Genomic DNA, 23,242 nt, shown 5'->3' with positions numbered 1-23,242 from the left:
TTTCAGACCAAATTTAGCTTACATAGAATCATAAATTATCGGAGTAACATTAAATATTTTGTAGTCTCTCTGTCTAAATTTTTGTACCATGGTTTTCGGTGCCGTGCTTAATTGTGCTTCATATGTCGGTCTGAGTTTCCGGATAGATGTAGGTTTGTAGATGTTTGCGTACTTTACTTGACATGAATGAAAATGCATATTTACATTTACATACGTACTTTACTCGTAGGTACTAGAAAAAAACAATTTCGGAAATAGCCTAGGTACTCAGTCTTTGCTCAAGTTACTTGGTCCCAGATTGGGCACTCCAAATAAAATGTCCTTTTGCATTCATTTACATTTCAGACCAAATTTAGCTTACATAGAATCATAAATTATCGGAGTAACATTATATTTTGTAGTCTCTCTGTCTAAATTTTTGTACCATGGTTTTCGGTGCCGTGCTTAATTGTGCTTCGGACAGCTACAAAGTATTATTTATTTTATTAGTACACAAGTTTCATGGAATGCATCAAATGCAATTAAAGTACTTGTATACTCAACAAAATAGGTTCTGACTTGGCTCAGACATTTAGAACAAACCCTAATCTAGGACACGGTGCATTTTTAATTGTAATTAATTTTCTTCATTAGGTGAACACATTTATCTAGTCACTAGAGTTAGTTTGGCTCTTTGTTTGTTCTTCACAAACTTCATGGTGGAAAACTGTTATTTCTCAACACAAACTGTTATTTCTCATTTTCGTTCATTTTTTTTAGGCGGGCCTTCGTGGGCCGCAAAAATGAGCATGCGGCCCGCGGGCCGCGGGTTGGACAAGCCTGATCTAGTGCTTATTAACTTACAATACAAAGATTGAAGATACAATTGAGATAAATATTTTGTAGGGTCTTTCATTTACGTCCTATATTATGTTAGTATTTGTATACAGGAAAATATGCCGTGGTGGCTTGTGTATTTGACAGGAATATTGGCTCATGACATGCGTGCTGATTTATTTCACGATTAGTCAGAAAGTCAGAAGTATACCTACATCATAGATATTTACAAAATTATTTTCAAACACTATGAGAAAAATCTAGCCAAACTCAATTTGAAATGTTTTAAATTCTGTTTGAATTGTAAAACCTTATGTTTAGTTGACTCCACACTAAAATAATTGTAATTTTTTGCAGTTTAGGTATCTGTAAATAAATGCCCTTGCCTAAGTTGGGTGATTATGGGGCCTATTATTATTATGCGTGCTGATTGGAATGACACTCTCGTGTGCCAGGACCATCTGTTTTGATTACAACCCTAACTAGGTAGGTATGTACGTATTGTACGAGGATATTTAAATTTACGAACGTACACACATTGACATGTGAATATCTAATAGATATCACACCTGACACATTCTGACATGTGGTTTTCAAATGTAGGTACCCATTTGTCATGTGAGTATAGCACCGTACTTCCAGATTCTCGCACGCAGTCTTCAAACAATATCGTTTGATAGGTTCTGCAATCTGCAAGTAAATACCTTTTTAAAATGCTCTAAAGGTGTGTCCACATATAGTCGACTGGCCGTCGCGTCGATGTCGACTGAACCGTCCACACTGCCTCGACAACATAGATTTATCTCGTCGATCGATGGCCGGTCGACTATTTGGACACACCTTAACACGGTATAGTAGTATGGTATTTTGATGGGAACGATACTGTCGGTTGATGAGGCACTTCAAGGCGCAAACTGAAAATTGGCAGACTTTCCTATTTATGTAAAAACAATCGTATTTGATTCCTAGTAGAGTTGAGGCACACTGATGCATAGGTATTTTTCTCCGTTGTGTGGTAGAACGACCTGTACCTATAACTGACCTGCTCTGTGAATCTTAAGGTGTGTCAGTACATAGTCGGCCGTCCGTCGATCAACGAGGTGAATCTATGTTGTCGAGGCAGTGTGGACGGTTCAGTCGACATCGACGCGACGGCCAGTCGACTATGTGTGGACACACCTTTAGAGCATTTTAAATAGGTATTTACTTGCAAATCGCAGAACCTATCAAACGATATTGTTTGAAGACTGCGTGCGAGAATCTGGAAGTACGGTGCCATACTCACACGATAAATGGGTACCTACCTACATTTGAAAACCACATGTCAGAATGTGTCAGGTGTGATATCTATTAGATATTCACATGTCAATGTGTGTACGTTCGTAAATTTAAATATCCTCGTACAATACGTACATATTATGTACCTAGTTAGGGTTGTAATCAAAACAGATGGTCCTGGCACACGAGAGTGTCATTCCAATCAGTACGCATAATAATAATAGGCCCCATAATCACCCAACTTGGGTAAGGGCATTTATTTACAGATAAACTGCAAAAAAATACAATAATTTATTGTGGAGTGAACTAAACATAAGGTTTTACAATTCAAACAATTCAAAACATTTCAAATTGAGTTTGGCTAGATTTTTCTCATGGTGTTTGAAAGTAATTTTGTAAATATCTATGATGTAGGTATACTTCTGACTTTCTGGCTAATCGTGAAATAAATCAGCACGTATGTCATGAGCCAATATTCCTGTCAAATATACAGAGTATTGGAGGGCTTTATTCCATATGGATTTCGGGCTCTTGTCACCCATAAGTCCCATGACCTATAGGAGTCAAGACTCTGCGAATTTGTAGGTACAGATATTTATAGTTACTAACGCGTCCCATTATATTTTGTAGTCTCTCTGTCTAACTTTATGTACCATGGTTTTCGGTGCCGTGCTTTGTGCTTCGGACAGCTACAAAGTATTATTTATTTTATTAGTACACAAGTTTCATGGAATGCATCAAATGCAATTAAAGTACTTGTATACTCAACAAAATAGGTTCTGACTTGGCTCAGACATTTAGAACAAACCCTAATCTAGGACACGGTGCATTTTTAATTGTAATGAATTTTCTTCATTAGGTGAATCTAGTGCTTATTAAACCTATAGGTACCCGTAAGTTAATTGCGACAAATAATTAAATTAATTTGGTTGGAAGTTTGCTTGAATGATTTTTCCAATTGGCAAGACGGTTCCCATGTATACGTGCTTGCATTGCTTCACCTATGTCTTTGTTGGTGTCCCAGTCTAGCCTACCCCAAGAGAGGAATCTATTACTCAAGATACCTAGCTATTATTTCATTATTCTCTCATTGTTTGTCTATTTCGTTCCAAGATTTGTTGATTTTCCGTCCGTTATCCATGATGTTGTCAAGACTGCGTTCAATAACTCCCGTTGTACGCGATCGACTGTGGCGTTCAATTTTGTAGTTTTTCCTCAACCTGAAAACGGCTACTTTCTTTGTGGCGTATAATATCTCTTAGCAGCGCTGACAAATTTTGACTTGGCGGGGCGGAGCGCTCCCGCGCTCCTCAATCCAGATTTCTACTCCCCGTTAGTTATTTTCTTCAAAAATTCGTCTGAAGCTGTAGGAGCTGCAACTCCTCCACGGTTCAAAACAGTGATTTCTCTTCTATTTGTGCAGTGATATTTTTTAAAAAACACCATAAAATGAAACATGACTCTTTGAAATCTCAACGAACGCCCAAACTTGTTACCCTCTTGGTGTGTACGTCGGCGGTGCTATTCGTAGCATGTGTCCTGTCCGTGACGTTACTGCTCCTGACAAGATATATCTCATATCATTCGTCCCAACCGGTTCGCACCCATGAGACGTGGGTGAGGAGGAGTTTTGATGGAGGAGGTGGAGCAAGTGGAGCCTCTGAGGGACCAACGAAGGTGAGAGAACTAGAAATCTTGTCTATGAAGTCTGACGGGACCTCGGGGCGGTCTAAAGGTGTGTCCACCTGTCACAAAAGATCTAACCAGGTCGCAGTGTCATAGGGCATTTATTAAAGCTGATGGCCATACTTATAGCAATACAAAAGGTGTGTCCACCTGTCACAAAAGATCTAACCAGGTCGCAGTGTCATAGGGCATTTATTAAAGCTGATGGCCATACTTATAGCAATACAAAAGGTGTGTCCACACATAGTCGACCGGCCGTCGATCGATGTCGACTGAACCGTCCACACTGCCTCGACAACATAGATTTATCTCGTCGATCGATGGCCGGTCGACTATTTGGACACACCTTAACACGGTATAGTGTTCAGAAAATGGGAGCGCCCGTCTTTGTATCTAATGTGACCTAACGGTAATGTCTTGTTCGTATGCTAGGTAACGAACATTTGATAATTTAAACTATTTAAAGAACTATTTGGGTTAAAGGTTTTTTTTATTTTAATATTTTATATTAATTAAAATTTATCAATATAAACAATTAAACATCAGATACCTATGTAATTTTGTAATAATCTACATCGTATAAAAGTAAAAATTCAATAAATAAAGTCATATTTAGAGCCATAAAAAGTGTTAGAATCAACATTTAAAATTCTACAAGTGCGCAAACATTAAAGTTGTCATTATCATTAGGTACGTCATATTCCAACGCGCAAACCTCAATCAATGTACGTGTACCTCACCGAAGAGAGAGAAACCTAATATCCTAATAACCTTCCGTACCTAACATGAGGACTGACGGACTACAAATATCACCTGGCAATCTAGTATACGCACGGAGTGTGGTGCAATGGAATGGGTTCGGTGTACGGCTCTTTCAAGATTCCTTATCTAATCTTGTTCGAGTACCAAACCTAGTGCCAAATTGAGTGATTAAACAGTTCATCAGATCAGTGTTAATTTCCACTATCTTTATCGTACGCCGGGGTGTTGGTTCATAAATATTCAAAGACTTTGAAAATATTTCACTTTTCAGAGTTTTCAGTTTTAAAATAGTGTTCTTTTAACGCAAACGACCTAAGAGTTAAAGCCCCTTACAGAAAATAATACATTACTTTCCTTGTTATAGGATAAGGAAAGTAAAAAAAAGTGTTCTGTTAACCAAAGTATTTATCGAACAAGAAATTTTTAGAGGTACCTATACCGACACCTATATGTATAATGTGGATTGATTAAAAGCTTATTTTTATTTACCAATTCGTATTGAGGCTCAAATAGGTAAATTTCTTCTTTTCTGAGTTGTGACCCTCTAAGCATTTTGTTCTTTCTAAGTAATTCAATTGACATTGTCCACAACTATAGGTATACGTGGAAGTACCTTTAGAAAAACAAAAGTCATGTAGGTAGGTCGGTCTGTAATAGTAGGTATGTAAATTCAATTGATAAAAAAGCCAGCCCATATGAGAGGAATATGTATACGTGCTTGCATTGCTTCACCTATGTCTTTGTTGGTGTCCCAGTCTAGCCTACCCCAAGAGAGGAATCTATTACTCAAGATACCTAGCTATTATTTCATTATTCTCTCATTGTTTGTCTATTTCGTTCCAAGATTTGTTGATTTTCCGTCCGTTATCCATGTTGTCAAGACTGCGTTCAATAACTCCCGTTGTACGCGATCGACTATGGCGTTCAATTTTGTAGTTTTTCCTCAACCTGTAAACGGCTACTTTCTTTGTGGCGTATAATATCTCTTAGCAGCGCTGACAAATTTTGACTTGGCGGGGCGGAGCGCTCCCGCGCTCCTCAATCCAGATTTCTACTCCCCGTTAGTTATTTTCTTCTAAAATTAAAATCCATCTGAAGCTGTTGGAGCTTCAACTCCTCCACGGTTCAAAACAGTGATTTCTCTTCTATTTGTGCAGTGATATTTTTTAAAAACACCATACAATGAAACATGACTCTTTGAAATCTCAACGAACGCCCAAACTTGTTACCCTCTTGGTGTGTACGTCGGCGGTGCTATTCGTAGCATGTGTCCTGTCCGTGACGTTACTGCTCCTGACAAGATATATCTCATATCATTCGTCCCAACCGGTTCGCACCCATGAGACGTGGGTGAGGAGGAGTTTTGATGGAGGAGGTGGAGCAAGTGGAGCCTCTGAGGGACCAACGAAGGTGAGAGAACTAGAAATCTTGTCTATGAAGTCTGACGGGACCTCGGGGCGGTCTAAAGGTGTGTCCACCTGTCACAAAAGATCTAACCAGGTCGCAGTGTCATAGGGCATTTATTAAAGCTGATGGCCATACTTATAGCAATACAAAAGGTGTGTCCACCTGTCACAAAAGATCTAACCAGGTCGCAGTGTCATAGGGCATTTATTAAAGCTGATGGCCATACTTATAGCAATACAAAAGGTGTGTCCACCTGTCACAAAAGATCTAACCAGGTCGCAGTGTCATAGGGCATTTATTAAAGCTGATGGCCATACTTATAGCAATACAAAAGGTGTGTCCACCTGTCACAAAAGATCTAACCAGGTCGCAGTGTCATAGGGCATTTATTAAAGCTGATGGCCATACTTATAGCAATACAAAAGGTGTGTCCACACATAGTCGACCGGCCGTCGATCGATGTCGACTGAACCGTCCACACTGCCTCGACAACATAGATTTATCTCGTCGATCGATGGCCGGTCGACTATTTGGACACACCTTAACACGGTATAGTAGTATGGTATTTTGATGGGAACGATACTGTCGGTTGATGAGGCACTTCAAGGCGCAAACTGAAAATTGGCAGACTTTCCTATTTATGTAAAAACAATCGTATTTGATTCCTAGTAGAGTTGAGGCACACTGATGCATAGGTATTTTTCTCCGTTGTGTGGTAGAACGACCTGTACCTATAACTGACCTGCTCTGTGACCAATTTATTTAAGAATGGTTCCGTTTTCTCAAAGTTTCCCAGTGGAGCACGAAATTTCAATGTCACACGAGGTGTCCCTGCTTTGTTTAGTTTTGTGTTTGAATGGATTCTCAGCAAATAACAGCAGATTCCTGTTTCATATTTCGTTCGACCTTGCTTGTTGCTAGCTTGTCATAAATTACTTCACACAGAGGTTTTCAACAAAATTGTTTATCTGTCTGTATGTCGGTCTGAGTTTCCGGATAGATGTAGGTTTGTAGATGTTTGCGTACTTTACTTGACATGAATGAAAATGCATATTTACATTTAGATACGTACTTTACTCGTACTGGAAAAAAACAATTTTGGAAATAGTTTATGTTACCTACTCAGTCTTTGCTCAAGTTACTTGGTCCCAGATTGGGCACCAAATAAAATGTCCTTTTGCATTCATTTACATTTCAGACCAAATTTAGCTTACATAGAATCATAAATTATCGGAGTAACATTATATTTTGTAGTCTCTCTGTCTAACTTTATGTACCATGGTTTTCGGTGCCGTGCTTTGTGCTTCGGACAGCTACAAAGTATTATTTATTTTATTAGTACACAAGTTTCATGGAATGCATCAAATGCAATTAAAGTACTTGTATACTCAACAAAATAGGTTCTGACTTGGCTCAGACATTTAGAACAAACCCTAATCTAGGACACGGTGCATTTTTAATTGTAATGAATTTTCTTCATTAGGTGAATCTAGTGCTTATTAAACCTATAGGTACCCGTAAGTTAATTGCGACAAATAATTAAATTAATTTGGTTGGAAGTTTGCTTGAATGATTTTTCCAATTGGCAAGACGGTTCCCATGTATACGTGCTTGCATTGCTTCACCTATGTCTTTGTTGGTGTCCCAGTCTAGCCTACCCCAAGAGAGGAATCTATTACTCAAGATAGCTATTATTTCATTACTCTCTCATTGTTTGTCTATTTCGTTCCAAGATTTGTTGATTTTCCGTCCGTTATCCATGATGTTGTCAAGACTGCGTTCAATAACTCCCGTTGTACGCGATCGACTGTGGCGTTCAATTTTGTAGTTTTTCCTCAACCTGAAAACGGCTACTTTCTTTGTGGCGTATAATATCTCTTAGCAGCGCTGACAAATTTTGACTTGGCGGGGCGGAGCGCTCCCGCGCTCCTCAATCCAGATTTCTACTCCCCGTTAGTTATTTTCTTCAAAAATTCGTTAACCTTCATCCCCCCAGGATATGTGAATGTGTAGACTGTATAATGACAAACTTCAGGTTCATGCTTTTAAAAAAAATTCTCCTGCGCACTGCGCTGAAGATTAGGATTTCGATGAGACTGAATTTCTGAAGATTTTAGACCAAAACGTTCAAAAATTTCGCCTGCGGCGCTGTTATTATATTCTATATTATTGTTATATTATAAAAAAAATGCCAGTTCACTTATAGTAAATACCTATTAGGGGCCCAAAGCCAGATCAAAGAGAAATGGCTGTAGTAGTCTTGACGTCATTATCTTGGTCAAAGGTCATTTATCTTGAAAAAAAATTGGCCTGCGGCGCAGTTATTTCATGGTGCAAATGGAAGACCTTACCCTAGTCGGATGAAAAAAGATTGAAGAAATTTAACAGGCTTGAGAACATTGCCTGGAAAAAAAATATCGCCTGCGGCGCAGTGGGAACAGGGTGGAAAATCTTGGAAAAGTAGACTGGAAATTTTGAAAAATTGGACTGGAAAACCGGGAAAAGTCAGGGAATTTTACTTTTCCATTTTGGTAGACACCCTGACTCGTACATCACTGTCTGTATACACGTGTACATTAAGCATCAGAAAAGTAAGTGTACACTGTATATCAAGCATCCTCCGAATATGATAATGAGGAGTGAAAAATCTGAATTTCAAGAAAACAACTACGAGTGTATTACCTACATATATGTATGTAGGTTCTATTGGAAAATTTGTATGTTAAGTTCGTTCAGAACACATTTCTTGAGATTGATGTTTGGGATGTAACACTTTCTTCATAAGACTGTTGGTCCGAATACATGGCTTCTTACAATTTTATACAGTAATCTCTTGAGATCATCTTTTCTGTCTACTTTGATGGACCCGCCCAGCTATGAATATTCTTACATCACATTGAAATGGGGGGCTTTTCTAACGAAGTTCCTCTGTGCGGAGTACAGTATGTAGGACTGTTGAACTCCCAAATATTCCTCACCTAGCCTAGGTACGCTTCCCCGATTTGTATGTTAAGTTCGTTCAGAACACATTTCTTGAGATTGATGTTTGGGATGTAACACTTTCTTCATAAGACTGTTGGTCCGAATATATGGCTTCTTAAAATTTTATACAGTAATCTCTTGAGATCATCTTTTCTGTCTACTTTGATGGACCCGCCCAGCCATGAATATTCTTACATCACATTGAAATGGGGGGCTTTTCTAACGAAGTTCCTCTGTGCGGAGTACAGTATGTAGGACTGTTGAACTCCCAAATATTCCTCACCTAGCCTAGGTACGCTTCCCCGTTAATACACCTGACTCATATTTATTCCCATCTTCAGAAAAGCACTGATGACCAGCCTGGAGTAAATCAGACCACTGTAGAGTTCGCCACCACAGTGCCCATGTCCACCTATCTGGTGTGCTTCATCGTGTGTGATTTCGACCATCTACCCTCTCAGGATGCCAAACAGGGTTTCCCGATAAAAGTGTACGCGAGGGAGGGACAGCTGGAACACATGGAGTTTGCCCAGAAAACCGCCATCGCCGCTATTAACTTCTACGTGGAATATTTCAATATTAGCTATCCGTTGCCGAAATTGGGTGAGAAATTTTTTTATGAACTCTTGCAAAGGCACAATCTATCATAATATGAATAGCTCACCCCTGAAGGGGTACATCACATTGAAATGGGGGGCTTTTCTAACGAAGTTCCTCTGTGCGGAGTACAGTATGTAGGACTGTTGAACTCCCAAATATTCCTAACCTGGCCTAGGTACGCTTCCCCATGGTCAGACCCAAACACAAGTACATCGCACTCTCCAATATGAATGAAGTGGTAAGTTGATAAAGACTCGTACATCACTGTCTGTATACACGTGTACATTAAGCATCAGAAAAGTAAGTGTACACTGTATATCAAGCATCCTCCGAATATGATAATGAGGAGTGAAAAATCTGAATTTCAAGAAAACAACTACGAGTGTATTACCTCTATGTAGGTTCTATTGGAAAATTTGTATGTTAAGTTCGTTCAGAACACATTTCTTGAGATTGATGTTTGGGATGTAACACTTTCTTCATAAGACTGTTGGTCCGAATACATGGCTTCTTACAATTTTATACAGTAATCTCTTGAGATCATCTTTTCTGTCTACTTTGATGGACCCGCCCAGCTATGAATATTCTTACATCACATTGAAATGGGGGGCTTTTCTAACGAAGTTCCTCTGTGCGGAATTTAGCTAAAAATATTACCTGTTTTAACATCAACCTTATGTGCCTTTATTCAGACTTGATTGCCATTCCTGACTTTGTGTCCGGAGCTATGGAACATTGGGGCCTCGTAACCTTCAGAGAAGCCGCAGTTCTCTTCAAGAAAGGCTCCAGTTCGATTGTAAACAAGAAGCGAGTTGCCATGACAACATCCCATGAGTTGGCACATATGTGGTTTGGAGATCTGGTGACGATGGGCTGGTGGAATGATTTGTGGCTCAACGAAGGGTTTGCTTCGTACATGCAGTACAAGGCGCTGGCCAAAGTTGAACCGACATGGGAAGTGGTAAGTACAGTACCTTAACAATACGGTTAGCCCAATGGTAATGCGCTTGCTTGCCATGCAAAAGTTCCCGGGTTCGAATCCCACGATCGACATAAATATCTAAATGTTAGGCATGAGTTTTTCATTTCAGAGGAATACTCAATCTGCACACTGCACAGTAAGCTGGACAAGACTTTGAACAACACATCCTTGAAATTGAAATTTCAAGTCAGACTTTAGACAAAATTTATATTCCTGAAATTGAAATGTGAAATCTTAATCACTACTGATTTCTGTTTGACAGGACACCATGTTCCTAACGGATATGCTGCACAGCACCCTACAACTCGACCAAACCCTCAGTTCTCATCCCATTGTTCAAACTGTGTCCAATCCAGACCAGATTACAGAAATCTTCGATGTCATTTCCTATCAGAAGGTAAGAAGCCAAACCGAGAAACCAGAAAGACCTCGAGAATACCATTTTCATTTATAAGTATTTCCTTTGCTCGCCGATAACTGTGACAACTCGGTCAAGAGCACTGACTCTTAACCTGGAGGTGCTGGGTTCAAATCCAGGCTAGGGTAGAAGTTTTCTGACCAAACTTTTCCGTTCTTAGATAGACAAGGATGTAAAAGAAAGAGCCTTGAAGTAATACGAAAGGGGTGCCGAGGTACATTTTTTTTTCTTTTTCTAGTTCTCTGGAACCGATGAATACTTGACGAATTTACGCTGAACAAAATTTCACTTTCTTTGGGAATCATAAATTCACATCTCCATTCCAGGGTTCCTCAGTCATCCGTATGCTGGAGAACATGATGGGAGAGGAGAGTTTCGCTCACGGTGTCACCTCCTATTTGAACGAGTTCCAATTTAAGAACGCCGAAACCAACGACCTCTGGAGTCATCTGCAGAAGTTTGCCAACAACATGAGTGTGACCAGCGTCATGGACACGTATACCCGTCAGATGGGATTCCCTATCATCACGGTCAAGAAGAGTGGCGACCAGGTGACTTTCACACAACAGCGCTATCTGTCCAATCCTAACGCTTCGTATAACCCGGATGATTCACCTTTTAAGTAAGTTGAAGTTTTTCGGCACCAAGAAAGAAATTTTCGGCATCTGGTAAACATCTGTTTACCAGATGTTTTCCGTGACTTTCACACAACAGCGCTATCTGTCCAATCCTAACGCTTCGTATAACCCGGATGATTCACCTTATAAGTAAGTTGAAGTTTTTCAGCACAAAGAAAGAAATTTTCGGCATCTGGTAAACATCTGTTTACCAGATGTTTTCCTTTTTCTTCAATTGATATTTATGAGTGTGCCAAGATTGAATTATAATGTTACCTCAAACAATTTTAATACAGGCTACAAAATCTAAAAATGGGATATACATTTTGGCTATAACGATGTTTTCCTTTTTCTTCAATTGATATTTATAAGAGTGTGCCAAGATTGAATTATAATGTTACACAAACAATTTTAATACAGGCTACAAAATCTAAAAATGGGATATACATTTTGGCTATAACTCGACATTTAGAAAAAATACAGTAAAATTCCAATATAAAGGTAGGCAATTTGCAACACTAAAAAAAAAAAAATAAAAAATAAAATGGAAAAATGCTGGACCAAGTTTTTCCCGGATGTTGTTTCTCTTCCACAATCTTGCAAAGCTCCATCGCCACCTCCTCAATGTCATCCAATGCGTCAGGCTACATGTCCTTTCTCCGAAGCTCTTAAACTAACACAAAACAACAGAACAAACGACAAATTACACAAGAACAGTATCAGACTACTAAACCTGGCTGAGGATTTCTATCCGAAGAAGAAAGTCGGACATAAGACCTGCGTGAAATCGATCTGACAAATTTTGACTTGGCGGGGCGGAGCGCTCCCGCGCTCCTCAATCCAGATTTCTACTCCCCGTTAGTTATTTTCTTCTAAAATTTAAAATCGTCTGAAGCTGTTGGAGCTGCAACTCCTCCACGGTTCAAAACAGTGATTTCTCTTCTATTTGTGCAGTGATATTTTTTAAAAAACACCATACCAAAAATTCGTCTGAAGCTGTAGGAGCTGCAACTCCTCCACGGTTCAAAACAGTGATTTCTCTTCTATTTGTGCAGTGATATTTTTTAAAAACCCCATAAAATGAAACATGACTCTTTGAAATCTCAACGAACGCCCAAACTTGTTACCCTCTTGGTGTGTACGTCGGCGGTGCTATTCGTAGCATGTGTCCTGTCCGTGACGTTACTGCTCCTGACAAGATATATCTCATATCATTCGTCCCAACCGGTTCGCACCCATGAGACGTGGGTGAGGAGAAGTTTTGATGGAGGAGGTGGAGCAAGTGGAGTCTCTGAGGGACCAACGAAGGTGAGGGAACTAGAAATCTTGTCTATGAAGTCTGATGGGACCTCGGGGCGGTCTAAAGGTGTGTCCACCTGTCACAAAAGATCTAACCAGGTCGCAGTGTCATAGGGCGTTTATTAAAGCTGACGGCCCTACTTATAACAATACGAAAGGTGTGTCCACACATAGTCGACCGGTCGACTATTTGGACACACCTTAACATGGTATAGTATGGTATTTTGATGGGAACGATACTGTCGGTTGATGAGGCACTTCAATGAAATCGATTGAGCTGGTACCAAGAGGTAAAGGTTTCATGTGGTGTAGTAACCCCAACGTGCGGGCACAATCAAAGGACTGGCGCTGTTGAAATCGATTGAGCTGGTACCAAGAGGTAAAGGTTTCATGTGGTGTAGTAACCCCAACGTGCGGGCACAATCAAAGGACTGGCGCTGCAGAAAACCAGGTGAAATATCAAAAGAAGTAAAAGCCATCATCGATGATATAAAAAGGAAAAAAGAAGAGATGAAAAAGAAGAAAGAAATAAAATTCCAACCTGAGAACACAGAAGAAGAGATGACAGCAAGCAAACAGAAATTCGCAGAAAGAATGGACCTCGTGAGAACGAAAACCATTAAAGAACTAAGAGATGCACCATCGGTCGAAGGGAAACACAAAGTAGCGGAGAAATGCGAGAAAAAGACGTGTACTAAAACAGAGAAAAAGAAGAACAAATGTAGTGTAGAAGCCCATTATCAAGGGAAAGGAAAATCGGACATTAACAAAGAGATATCGAAAAGTAGATCAAACATAATTAAGAAAAGCAAAGGAAAAAAGAGCAAAGAGAAAAAGAGTAAAGGGAAGAAATAAAGGACGAGACGAAATTGGAACAAGAGTAAATAAAATTGGATTTTGATTTTTCAAACATTCTAGACCCACTGCTGATATTGTGCATACTTCTTTGAAAATTGTTATTCAGATTTAGATTCTATGAAAGACACGTGTAGGTACTCGTACATATTATTTTTTCCTCAGCTTATATCATTAGAAAGATGAAATCATTTCAATTTGTCCCATTATTTTTTCCTCAGCTTATATCATTAGAAAGATGAAATCATTTAATTTCAATTTGTCAACAGGTACTTGTGGGATGTCTACATCACCATGTTCACTTCAAGTGATCCAAGTCACACGCTACACACATGGCTATATAGAAATATGTCAGAGGGTAAGTAAAAAGTCTTCAAAGATAATCCTAACCCTAATCACTAATCAGACAATTGCTTCCTATAATTACGAAAGTCACTTAAAATGTCTAGGTATAATTAAACTGACATAAATCGGCACTTCAAGGCGCAAACTGAAAATTGGCAGACTTTCCTATTTATGTAAAAACAATCGTATTTGATTCCTAGTAGAGTTGAGGCACATTGATGCATTCTCCGTTGATTCTCCGCTGTGTGGTAGAACGACCTGTACCTATAACTGACCTGCTCTGTGAATCTTAAGGAGTGTCAGTACATAGTCGACCGGCCGTCGATCGACGAGATAAATCTATGTTGTCGAGACAGCGTGGACGGTTCAGTCGACATCGACGCGACGGCCAGTCGACTATATGTGGACACACCTTTAGAGCATTTTAAAAAGGTATTTACTTGCAGATTGCAGAACCTATCAAACGATATTGTTTGAAGACTGCGTGCGAGAATCTGGAAGTACGGTGCTATACTCACATGACAAATGGGCACATAGTCGACCGGCCGTCGATCAATGAGATGAATCTATGTTGTCGAGGCAGTGTGGACGGTTCAGTCAACATCAATCGACGGCCAGTCGACTATATGTGGACACACCTTTAGAGCATTTAAATAGATATTTACTTGCAGATTGCAGAACCTATCAAACGATATTGTTTGAAGGCTGCGTGCGAGAATCTGGAAGAACGGTGCCATACTCACACGATAAATGGGTACCTACCTACATTTGAAAACCACATGTCAGAATGTGTCAGGTGTGATATCTATTAGATATTCACATGTCAATGTGTGTACGTTCGTAAATTTAAATATCCTCGTACAATACGTACATACCTACCTAGTTAGGGTTGTAATCAAAACAGATGGTCCTGGCACACGAGAGTGTCATTCCAATCAGCACGCATAATAATAATAGGCCCCATAATCACCCAACTTAGGCAAGGGCATTTATTTACAGATACCTAAACTGCAAAAAATTGTCAGGTGTGATATCTATTAGATATTCACATGTCAATGTGTGTACGTTCGTAAATTTAAATATCCTCGTACAATACGTACATACCTAGTTAGGGTTGTAATCAAAACAGATGGTCCTGGCACACGAGAGTGTCACTCCAATCAACACGCATAATAATAATACGCCCCATATCCCCATAATCACCCAACTTGGGTAAGGGCATTTATTTACAGATAAACTGCAAAAAATTACAGTAATTTATTGTGGAGTGAACTAAACATAAGGTTTTACAATTCAAACAGAATTTAAAACATTTCAAATTGAGTTTGGCTAGATTTTTCTCATAGTGTTTGAAAATAATTTTGTAAATATCTATGATGTAGGTATACTTCTGACTTTCTGACTAATCGTGAAATAAATCAGCACGCATGTCATGAGCCAATATTCCTGTCAAATATACAGAGTATTGGAGGGCTTTATTCCATATGGATTTCGGGCTCTTGTCACCCATAAATCCCATGACCTATAGGAGTCAAGACTCCGCGAATTTGTAGGTACAGATATTTATAGTTACTAACGCGTCATGGAAAATTTCAGGCTCCAAAGTCATTCAAAAACGATTCAACGGTGTCCAATCCGACTCAGCCGTGGGAGTTAAACTCCCGCCTGGAAACAACCGTCATTCCGAAGATGTATGACCTTTACCTCAATCCCTATCTGGGCAAGAAACTATTCACAGGGACCGTAAAGATCAACATTGAAGTTACCAATGCCACTGGTTACATTTACCTACACAAGTCTAGTCTTACCATAGAGGAGACTACTGTGTTTAAAGGTGAAGACATAACGCCCATTGATTTATTGTCGACGTTTGATTACGCCAAAAACGAGTACTGGGTCATTACTTTCAAGGAGACCATAGATCCGGGATCCTATGTCCTCAAGTTTAAGTTCAAGGGGAATTTCAGTAAGAAGAACGAGGGATTTTACGAGAGTATGTACATGAACTATAAGAATCACAAAAGGTATGTAGACTTTGTGTAATACTCGTATATCTTACAATTGATGTGTTTGTTGCTTTGCAATGGAGTTTTACAATACTTGCCACTTGATACTATTTTGACTTGCACTCTACTGACTCCACTTTCGCTTTTGGTGTTGGATGCTCTGATTTTCTTTTGTTTAGCAGGTTCCCTTAAGAATATGCATTTTTGCTGGAAACTTTGTATTCTCTGATGGTTATGACTTTTTTTGTTGTTTCTTTTTGGTTGTGGCTCATTTTCGGATTTCGACGTTGCTTTGATTTTCGATAACTTCTGCTGAAAATTTTCATAGACATCTTAGGAGTTGCACAATGTGCATACTTGAATTTGAACAGTTCAAAACCTTTAATATAATGCCACTTATAATATCACGTGACCTTATAATAATATCACGTGAATCCTGTGCCATTCTAAAAATTTGAACACTTCTAGAAGATTGAAACAAAATGAAATGAATTTCTATCTAAAGTAGTTGACGTTTTGTTACTAAAGAACAAATTGAGAAAAAAAAATCACAGTTTTTTTTATATAATTACATCCTTTTCATTTCAGACTGATTGCTACTTCAAAGTTCGAACCTACGTATGCCAGACAAGCTTTTCCATGTTTTGATGAACCCAGCATGAAAGCCAATTTGATTTTCGATAACTTCTGCTGAAAATTTTCATTGACATCTTAGGAGTTGCACAATGTACATACTTGTATTTGAACAGTTCAACACCTTTAATATGATGTCACTTATAATATCACGTGACCTTATAATAATATCACGTGAATCCTGTGCCATTCTAAAAGTTTGAACACTTCTAGAAGATTGAAACAAAATGAAATGAATTTCTATCTAAAGTAGTTGACGTTTTGTTACTAAAGAACAAATTAAAAAAAAAATCACAGTTTTTTTTATATAATTACATCCTTTTCATTTCAGACTAATTGCTACTTCAAAGTTTTGTACACTGTATATCAAGCATCCTCCGAATATGATAATGAGGAGTGAAAAATCTGAATTTCAAGAAAACAACTACGAGTGTATTACCTCTACCAGCCTACTGTACTTACAACTATAAACCAGGAGCTCATTTCTGAAAGGGATGGTGTTGTAGGTGCCGATCCATTGACATTGAGAGACTGAAACCCAAAAAAATCACCCGTTTAAAAAATGGGACTGGAAAGGAAAATCGGACATTAACAAAGAGATATCGAAAAGTAGATCAAACATAATTAAGAAAAGCAAAGGAAAAAAGAGCAAAGAGAAGAAGAGTAAAGGGAAGAAATAAAGGATGAAACGAAATTGGAACAAGAGTAAATAAAATTGGATTTTGATTTTTCAAACATTCTAGACCCACTGCTGATATTTTGCATACTTCTTTGAAAATTGTTATTCAGATTTAGATTCTATGAAAGACACGTGTAGGTACTTGTACATATTATTTTTTCCTCAGCTTATATCATTAGAAAGATGAAATCATTTAATTTCAATTTGTCAACAGGTACTTGTGGGATGTCTACATCACCATGTTCACTTCAAGTGATCCAAGTCACACGCTACACACATGGCTATATAGAAATATGTCAGAGGGTAAGTAAAAAGTCTTCAAAGATAATCCTAACCCTAATCACTAATCAGACAATTGCTTCCTATAATTACGAAAGTCACTTAAAATGTCTAGGTATAATTAAACTGACATAAATCGGAAAAACAAAGAAGTTTTTGAGCGAAAAACTTCATTAGAAGATATGAAAATGCTAGAACATCGAATTAAGGCAAATTCGGACTAGGGGCTCAAGTCCAATTTTATCTGTATTTCCCAAAGAAAAGACACAAAATAAGTGTAGAACCGTATTGATCTTATGGGGAGAATGAGACCAATCGTAAACAACCATCCGTGACGTGGGTTCCATCCAAGACGTAACTATGAATTTTTACATCCTTTTAAGAATTTTAAGGTGTTTAGTATTTAGTGAGGTGGTGTGAAGGAGCCTTTGACACGCTGCACTCATAAACACAAGGGGTCTTGAATTTTACCAAGTGCGTAAACAACCATCCGTGACGTGGGTTCCATCCAAGACGTAACTATGAATTTTTACATCCTTTTAAGAATTTTAAGGTGTTTAGTATTAGTGAGGTGGTGTGAAGGAGCCTTTGACACGCTGCACTCATAAACACAAGGGGTCTTAAATTTTACCAAGGATTCTTTTGGCACACAATGTCATTGGTCACACACGACTTTGGTCTTAGCGTTCAGTTCAAATAAATAAAATGAAATTTGACTTCAATATAAACTCAAGTACGTGCCAGTACAAAAACTGTACCAAAGAACAAAAAATGAGTTTTCACAGCGAATAGCTTCCTAGTGACCCAAAAAACACAACCCCGACCCAAATATGTGAGTTTCGTTTGATATGAATAGCTCACCCCTGAAGGGTCGCTATTAACTTCTACGTGGAATATTTCAATATTAGCTATCCGTTGCCGAAATTGGGTGAGAAATTTTTTTATGAACTCTTGCAAAGGTACAATCTATCATAATTTCATAATTCTTGCTAATTCTATGTACCTGTCGAGCCATTGATTGCACTTTGACGTCTACTTTGCAATGTGGGTTCTAGGAAAATCACCATTTTGGGCTTGGCACACAATGTCATTGGTCACACACGACTTTGGTCTTAGCGTTCAGTTCAAATAAATAAAATGAAATTTGACTTCAATATAAACTCAAGTACGTGCCAGTGCAAAAACTGTACAAAAGAACAAAAAATGAGTTTTCACAGCGAATAGCTTCCTAGTGACCTAAAAAACACAACCCCGACCCAAATATGTGAGTTTCGTTTGATATAAATAGCTCACCCCTGAAGGGTATTTAGATAAAAATATTACCTGTTTTAACATCAACCTTATGTGCCTTTATTCAGACTTGATTGCCATTCCTGACTTTGTGTCCGGAGCTATGGAACATTGGGGCCTCGTAACCTTCAGGGAAGCCGCAGTTCTCTTCAAGAAAGGCTCCAGTTCGATTGTAAACAAGAAGCGAGTTGCCATGACAACATCCCATGAGTTGGCACATATGTGGTTTGGAGATCTGGTGACGATGGGCTGGTGGAATGATTTGTGGCTCAACGAAGGGTTTGCTTCGTACATGCAGTACAAGGCGCTGGCCAAAGTTGAACCTACATGGGAAGTGGTAAGTACCTTAACAATACGGTTAGCCCAATGGTAATGCGCTTGCTTGCTATGCAAAAGTTCCCGGGTTCGAATCCCACGATCGACATAAATTTCTAAATGTTAGGCATGAGTTTTTCATTTCAGTGGAATACTCAATCTGCACACTGCACAGTAAGCTAGACAAGACTTTGAACAACACATCCTTGAAATTGAAATTTTAACAGTTTGGAATTCCAGTTTAGAGCGCGCTAGTTACTCCATGCTAGTAGGGATTTGCTCATTGACAAACATCACTTTTTCAGCTTTAGCTGTTTAAAAGAAATCTCTTTAGCTGTGTCCACACGTAGTCAACGCCGTCGACAGACTCGATCGATGTCCGATGAAACCTTCGGACACTTCTTTGACAACATAGATTCACCTCGTCGATCGACGGCGTCGACCATGTGTGGACATAGCTTTAAAGGCGAACAGGTGTATAATATGATAAAATAGCGAATAGTTGTTCAATATTGTAGTGTTCTTCAAAAATAATACCTTTTGTAGAATTCGAGGGTTAGGTTTTGAAGCCCAAGTTCTGAAAGTATACCGTCGAAAATACCAGTAGATGAAAATTAATAGTAAATGAGGGCACTTAGTAATGCTGTGATACCCACAAAAGTTGTGAAAAAGCTCTCTGCTTTACCATAAAGATTCGTGATTTGATTTGATCTCACTAACAATTCCTAATTTCCCAAACTAACACCATAGTTAAACCACAATACTTCCTCAAGGAAAATGGGTCCTAACTCCTAAACAGAATACCTTTCAACTGTAGGCCTCGTTTACTCATATTCATAACGCCCCCTCAATTGTTTCAGCTGTACATTCGCTGTCTGCTGAAAGACAAGCTATCCGAAGAAACTTGGAAAGTGGAAAACAAAAGCTATCTGGAAGTCAATTTGAAGTTGGTGCTGAACGATCTGGGCTGCAACTTTGGTGCTCCCTCCTGTTTGAAAAAGGCAGCAGATCTGCTCAAGAACTGGTTCGATTCGGGAGTCAAACCAGAGGCCGATCTGAGAGGACTGGTGTACCGATATGGTGAGATTTGAATGAAATACGAATTAATTTTAGTACAAGCGCTACCACGCCGGGGAAATGAGCTTCAGAAGAAGGAAAATCGTCTGCGTCTCCGAAAGGAAAATACGATCTATGCTTGACACTTCCTCATTTCACAAAATAACACCCAAGGAGCTTATACCTCCATGATAACACCATAGTTAAACTACAAAACTTACGAATTAGTTCTACAATAATGAAGTAATTCTAACAGTTTGGAATTCCAGTTTAGAGCGCGCTAGTTACTCCATGCTAGTAGGGATTTGCTCATTGACAAACATCACTTTTTTAGCTTTAGCTGTTTAAAAGAAATCTCTTTAGCTGTGTCCACACGTAGTCAACGCCGTCGACAGACTCGATCGATGTCCGATGAAACCTTCGGACACTTCTTTGACAACATAGATTCACCTCGTCGATCGACGGCGTCGACCATGTGTGGACATAGCTTTAAAGGCGAACAGGTGTATAATATGATAAAATAGCGAATAGTTGTTCAATATTGTAGTGTTCTTCAAAAATAATACCTTTTGTAGAATTCGAGGGTTAGGTTTTGAAGCCCAAGTTCTGAAAGTATACCGTCGAAAATCAAGTACCAATAAAGACTCTGTAAAACTACAATATCATTCTATCATCTCTTTCGTGTTTCAGGAATGGAGAACGTTGGTGAAGAAGAGTGGAAAAAGATGTGGGCCAAATTCCGCGAAGAATCCAATCCTCAAGAACAAATCAAAATGCTCGGAGGACTTTCCTCCGTGAAAGAACCAAAACTACTAGAAAAGTAAGTAGCATGCTAAATAATTAGTACTTTGGTATACGTAGAATGTGTACATAAAATATAGTTATTAAAATTGATGTCTGATATTATCCAATTTCAATTATAATAACAACACAGGTATTGTGTTATACACATAATGAGAGCCTTAGAGAAAGAAAATTGAAACTGTAGATAAGGAAAACAGGGCTTATCCAAAAATGTCGTCCTAAAAAAGTGGTGAGATCAGAAAATTAAGGCCAAGTCTGCATTCCCAGTTTTTCGTGTCTGCTGAAAATGCTGAATCTCAATTCCTTCAACCTTCTCTCAATTTCAACTTGGCTATGTTTTTCCTTAGGGGTTTCACGTTCAATTATTTATTTATTTGAGTAGGATTAACGGAGTTATGATAGGGGTAAAAATGGCTCGAAATGTTTCGTGTAAATATACACACAGGCGTGCTGAGGCCGGAACTTGGCCAGGCGCACTGCCGTGCGCCTAGATTTGAAACTACAAACACAAGCCGACTCATTTCTTTTCCTCAATCCCACTCTAGATTCCTGGAAATGGCCAAGGACGAGAAGAACATTCGATCCCAGGATTATTTCACGGTCATTGTGATGGTGGCCGGAAATCCCAAGGGATTACCCGTGGCGTGGGATTACGTGAAGAAGAACTGGGATTACCTGGTGAAGAGGTTCGGGCTAAACCATCGCGTGTTTGGTCGAATTATTCCCAGTGTGTGCGGGAAGTTTACCACCCAGGAAAGATTGGATGAGGTAAGTGAGAAGTCACTTAAAAACTTACTGTAATTAAACTCACATGAAGGGGTAAACGCTTTGATGTGCGAAACACTTCATCACAAGACATGAAGTTGTACCTGATCCACTCGACCTCCTAAAAAGAAGGAAAATAGATAGAGATAACATAGAGAGGGAGAGAGAGAGGGGGAGAGAGAGAGGGAGAGAGAGTAGGGAGAGGTCATAGATATATGAAGAGAGAAAATTAAGGAAGTTGGAGCGAGGAAAAAGATGCGGAAGGAATATATGGTTGAGAAAAACAAAGGAGTTTGGAGGAAGAGAGTGTTTGGGTGAAGTAAGAGAGAATTGAGTGCAGTAGGAGTGATATTTTTTTTTTTTTAAAAAAAGAGGTTTGACAGGGGGAACTGTAACTGCTAGGGTCTTATCGTCCCGAAATCGAAGAGAGAAGGAAGACAAGATAGGAGAAAGCCAGCCGTTCCGAGAACGAACATTATAGGATAAAATCCGCCCCGGGCGGGAATCGAACCCGCGGCCTAGCGCTTACAAGGCAGACGCACTACCAACTAAGCTAATTAGGCTGGCAAGGAGTGATAAAATCCAGCCTAGTTAACTTGAAGGGTAGCATGCCTGCCTTGTAACCCCTTGGTCGCAGGTTCGATTCTCACCCGGGGCGGACTTTATTCTAAACGGATAAGGTTGGTTCTCGGAACGACTCTATTTCTCCTATCCTCTTCCACCTAACCTACAAAAAAAAATAATAATAAAAAAATAATTAAAAAAAAAAAAACGCAACCATGAGCTTACACTTTGTTCGAAATGTCAAGTGGACCTATGACAATCATTTAGACTATTAATTTAGAGTTTAGAGTACACAAGAGCCTCAATGTTTGATAATGTATAGAAAATTTTGTTCTAAAAGGTTTTATTTGTATGATCGTGTTTGTCACGACTGGTGTATCTTCAATAAACTTTTGTTTCGGATTCCAATTCGTTTGTATCTTGCTCGTAAGAAGGTAATCCGTTCAAAAAGATAGGTACCTAGGTAGGTATTGATTAAGTAATAAAGTAATATTTTCTCAGCAGCAGCAGTAGCAGCATCAGCATGGTTATTCACTTCATGAACTTCGCCAACCATCTCTCCAACAACCTCCATGATGTCACCACGACCCATGCTATCAGAACTGTCTACGCCTACTGCTCCTACTTAGCCATCGTTCCGCTCAACATAAACACCCTCAGTCTCTCTTGGAAAGCCACCCTGCTCTGTTTCATCATGTACCTCACTGACGGCTACTTTGCTACAAACTACATGCGCGGTCAGTTCCAATTTCAGCAGAACAAAATGCTCGCATTCCTCGTCCCTAAAGCATTTCGTACAGTGGA

At 39.1% G+C, this 23,242-nt stretch overlaps 2 protein-coding genes across 3 annotated transcripts in view; both read left to right on the top strand.

Moving 5' to 3' along the window:
• LOC113472354 (endoplasmic reticulum aminopeptidase 1-like) overlaps positions 1–23,242 on the top strand; it is a 34,297-nt gene that overhangs the window by 6,691 nt on the left and 4,364 nt on the right. Inside the window, exons 4-15 of the mRNA XM_026832070.1 lie at positions 9,224–9,534; positions 10,224–10,492; positions 10,776–10,910; positions 11,258–11,553; positions 13,972–14,065; positions 14,494–14,547; positions 15,644–16,071; positions 17,580–17,668; positions 19,003–19,271; positions 20,110–20,329; positions 20,996–21,125; positions 21,655–21,877. Coding sequence (XP_026687871.1) covers positions 9,224–9,534; positions 10,224–10,492; positions 10,776–10,910; positions 11,258–11,553; positions 13,972–14,065; positions 14,494–14,547; positions 15,644–16,071; positions 17,580–17,668; positions 19,003–19,271; positions 20,110–20,329; positions 20,996–21,125; positions 21,655–21,877 — 2,518 coding nt within the window. The remainder of the gene's footprint in view (positions 1–9,223; positions 9,535–10,223; positions 10,493–10,775; positions 10,911–11,257; positions 11,554–13,971; positions 14,066–14,493; positions 14,548–15,643; positions 16,072–17,579; positions 17,669–19,002; positions 19,272–20,109; positions 20,330–20,995; positions 21,126–21,654; positions 21,878–23,242) is intronic.
• Positions 11,922–13,853, top strand: LOC113472304. 2 transcript variants are annotated; one of them, XM_026831997.1, is made up of 2 exons: positions 11,922–12,334; positions 13,204–13,853. In XM_026831997.1, the coding sequence occupies exons 1-2, from the start codon at positions 12,093–12,095 to the stop codon at positions 13,700–13,702; spliced, it is 741 nt and encodes a 246-aa protein (XP_026687798.1). In that variant the 5' UTR covers positions 11,922–12,092; the 3' UTR covers positions 13,703–13,853. The 2 variants fall into 2 exon arrangements, with proteins under 2 accessions (XP_026687798.1, XP_026687791.1); XM_026831990.1 differs by having other exon boundaries at positions 11,922–12,340; positions 13,210–13,853.

Source organism: Diaphorina citri, unplaced genomic scaffold (assembly GCF_000475195.1).
Source record: "Diaphorina citri unplaced genomic scaffold, Diaci psyllid genome assembly version 1.1 scaffold73, whole genome shotgun sequence".
NCBI lineage: Eukaryota > Metazoa > Arthropoda > Insecta > Hemiptera > Psyllidae > Diaphorina > Diaphorina citri.
The sequence above is the reverse complement of the archived record's forward strand: the minus strand, read 5'-3'. Positions and strand labels throughout refer to the sequence as shown.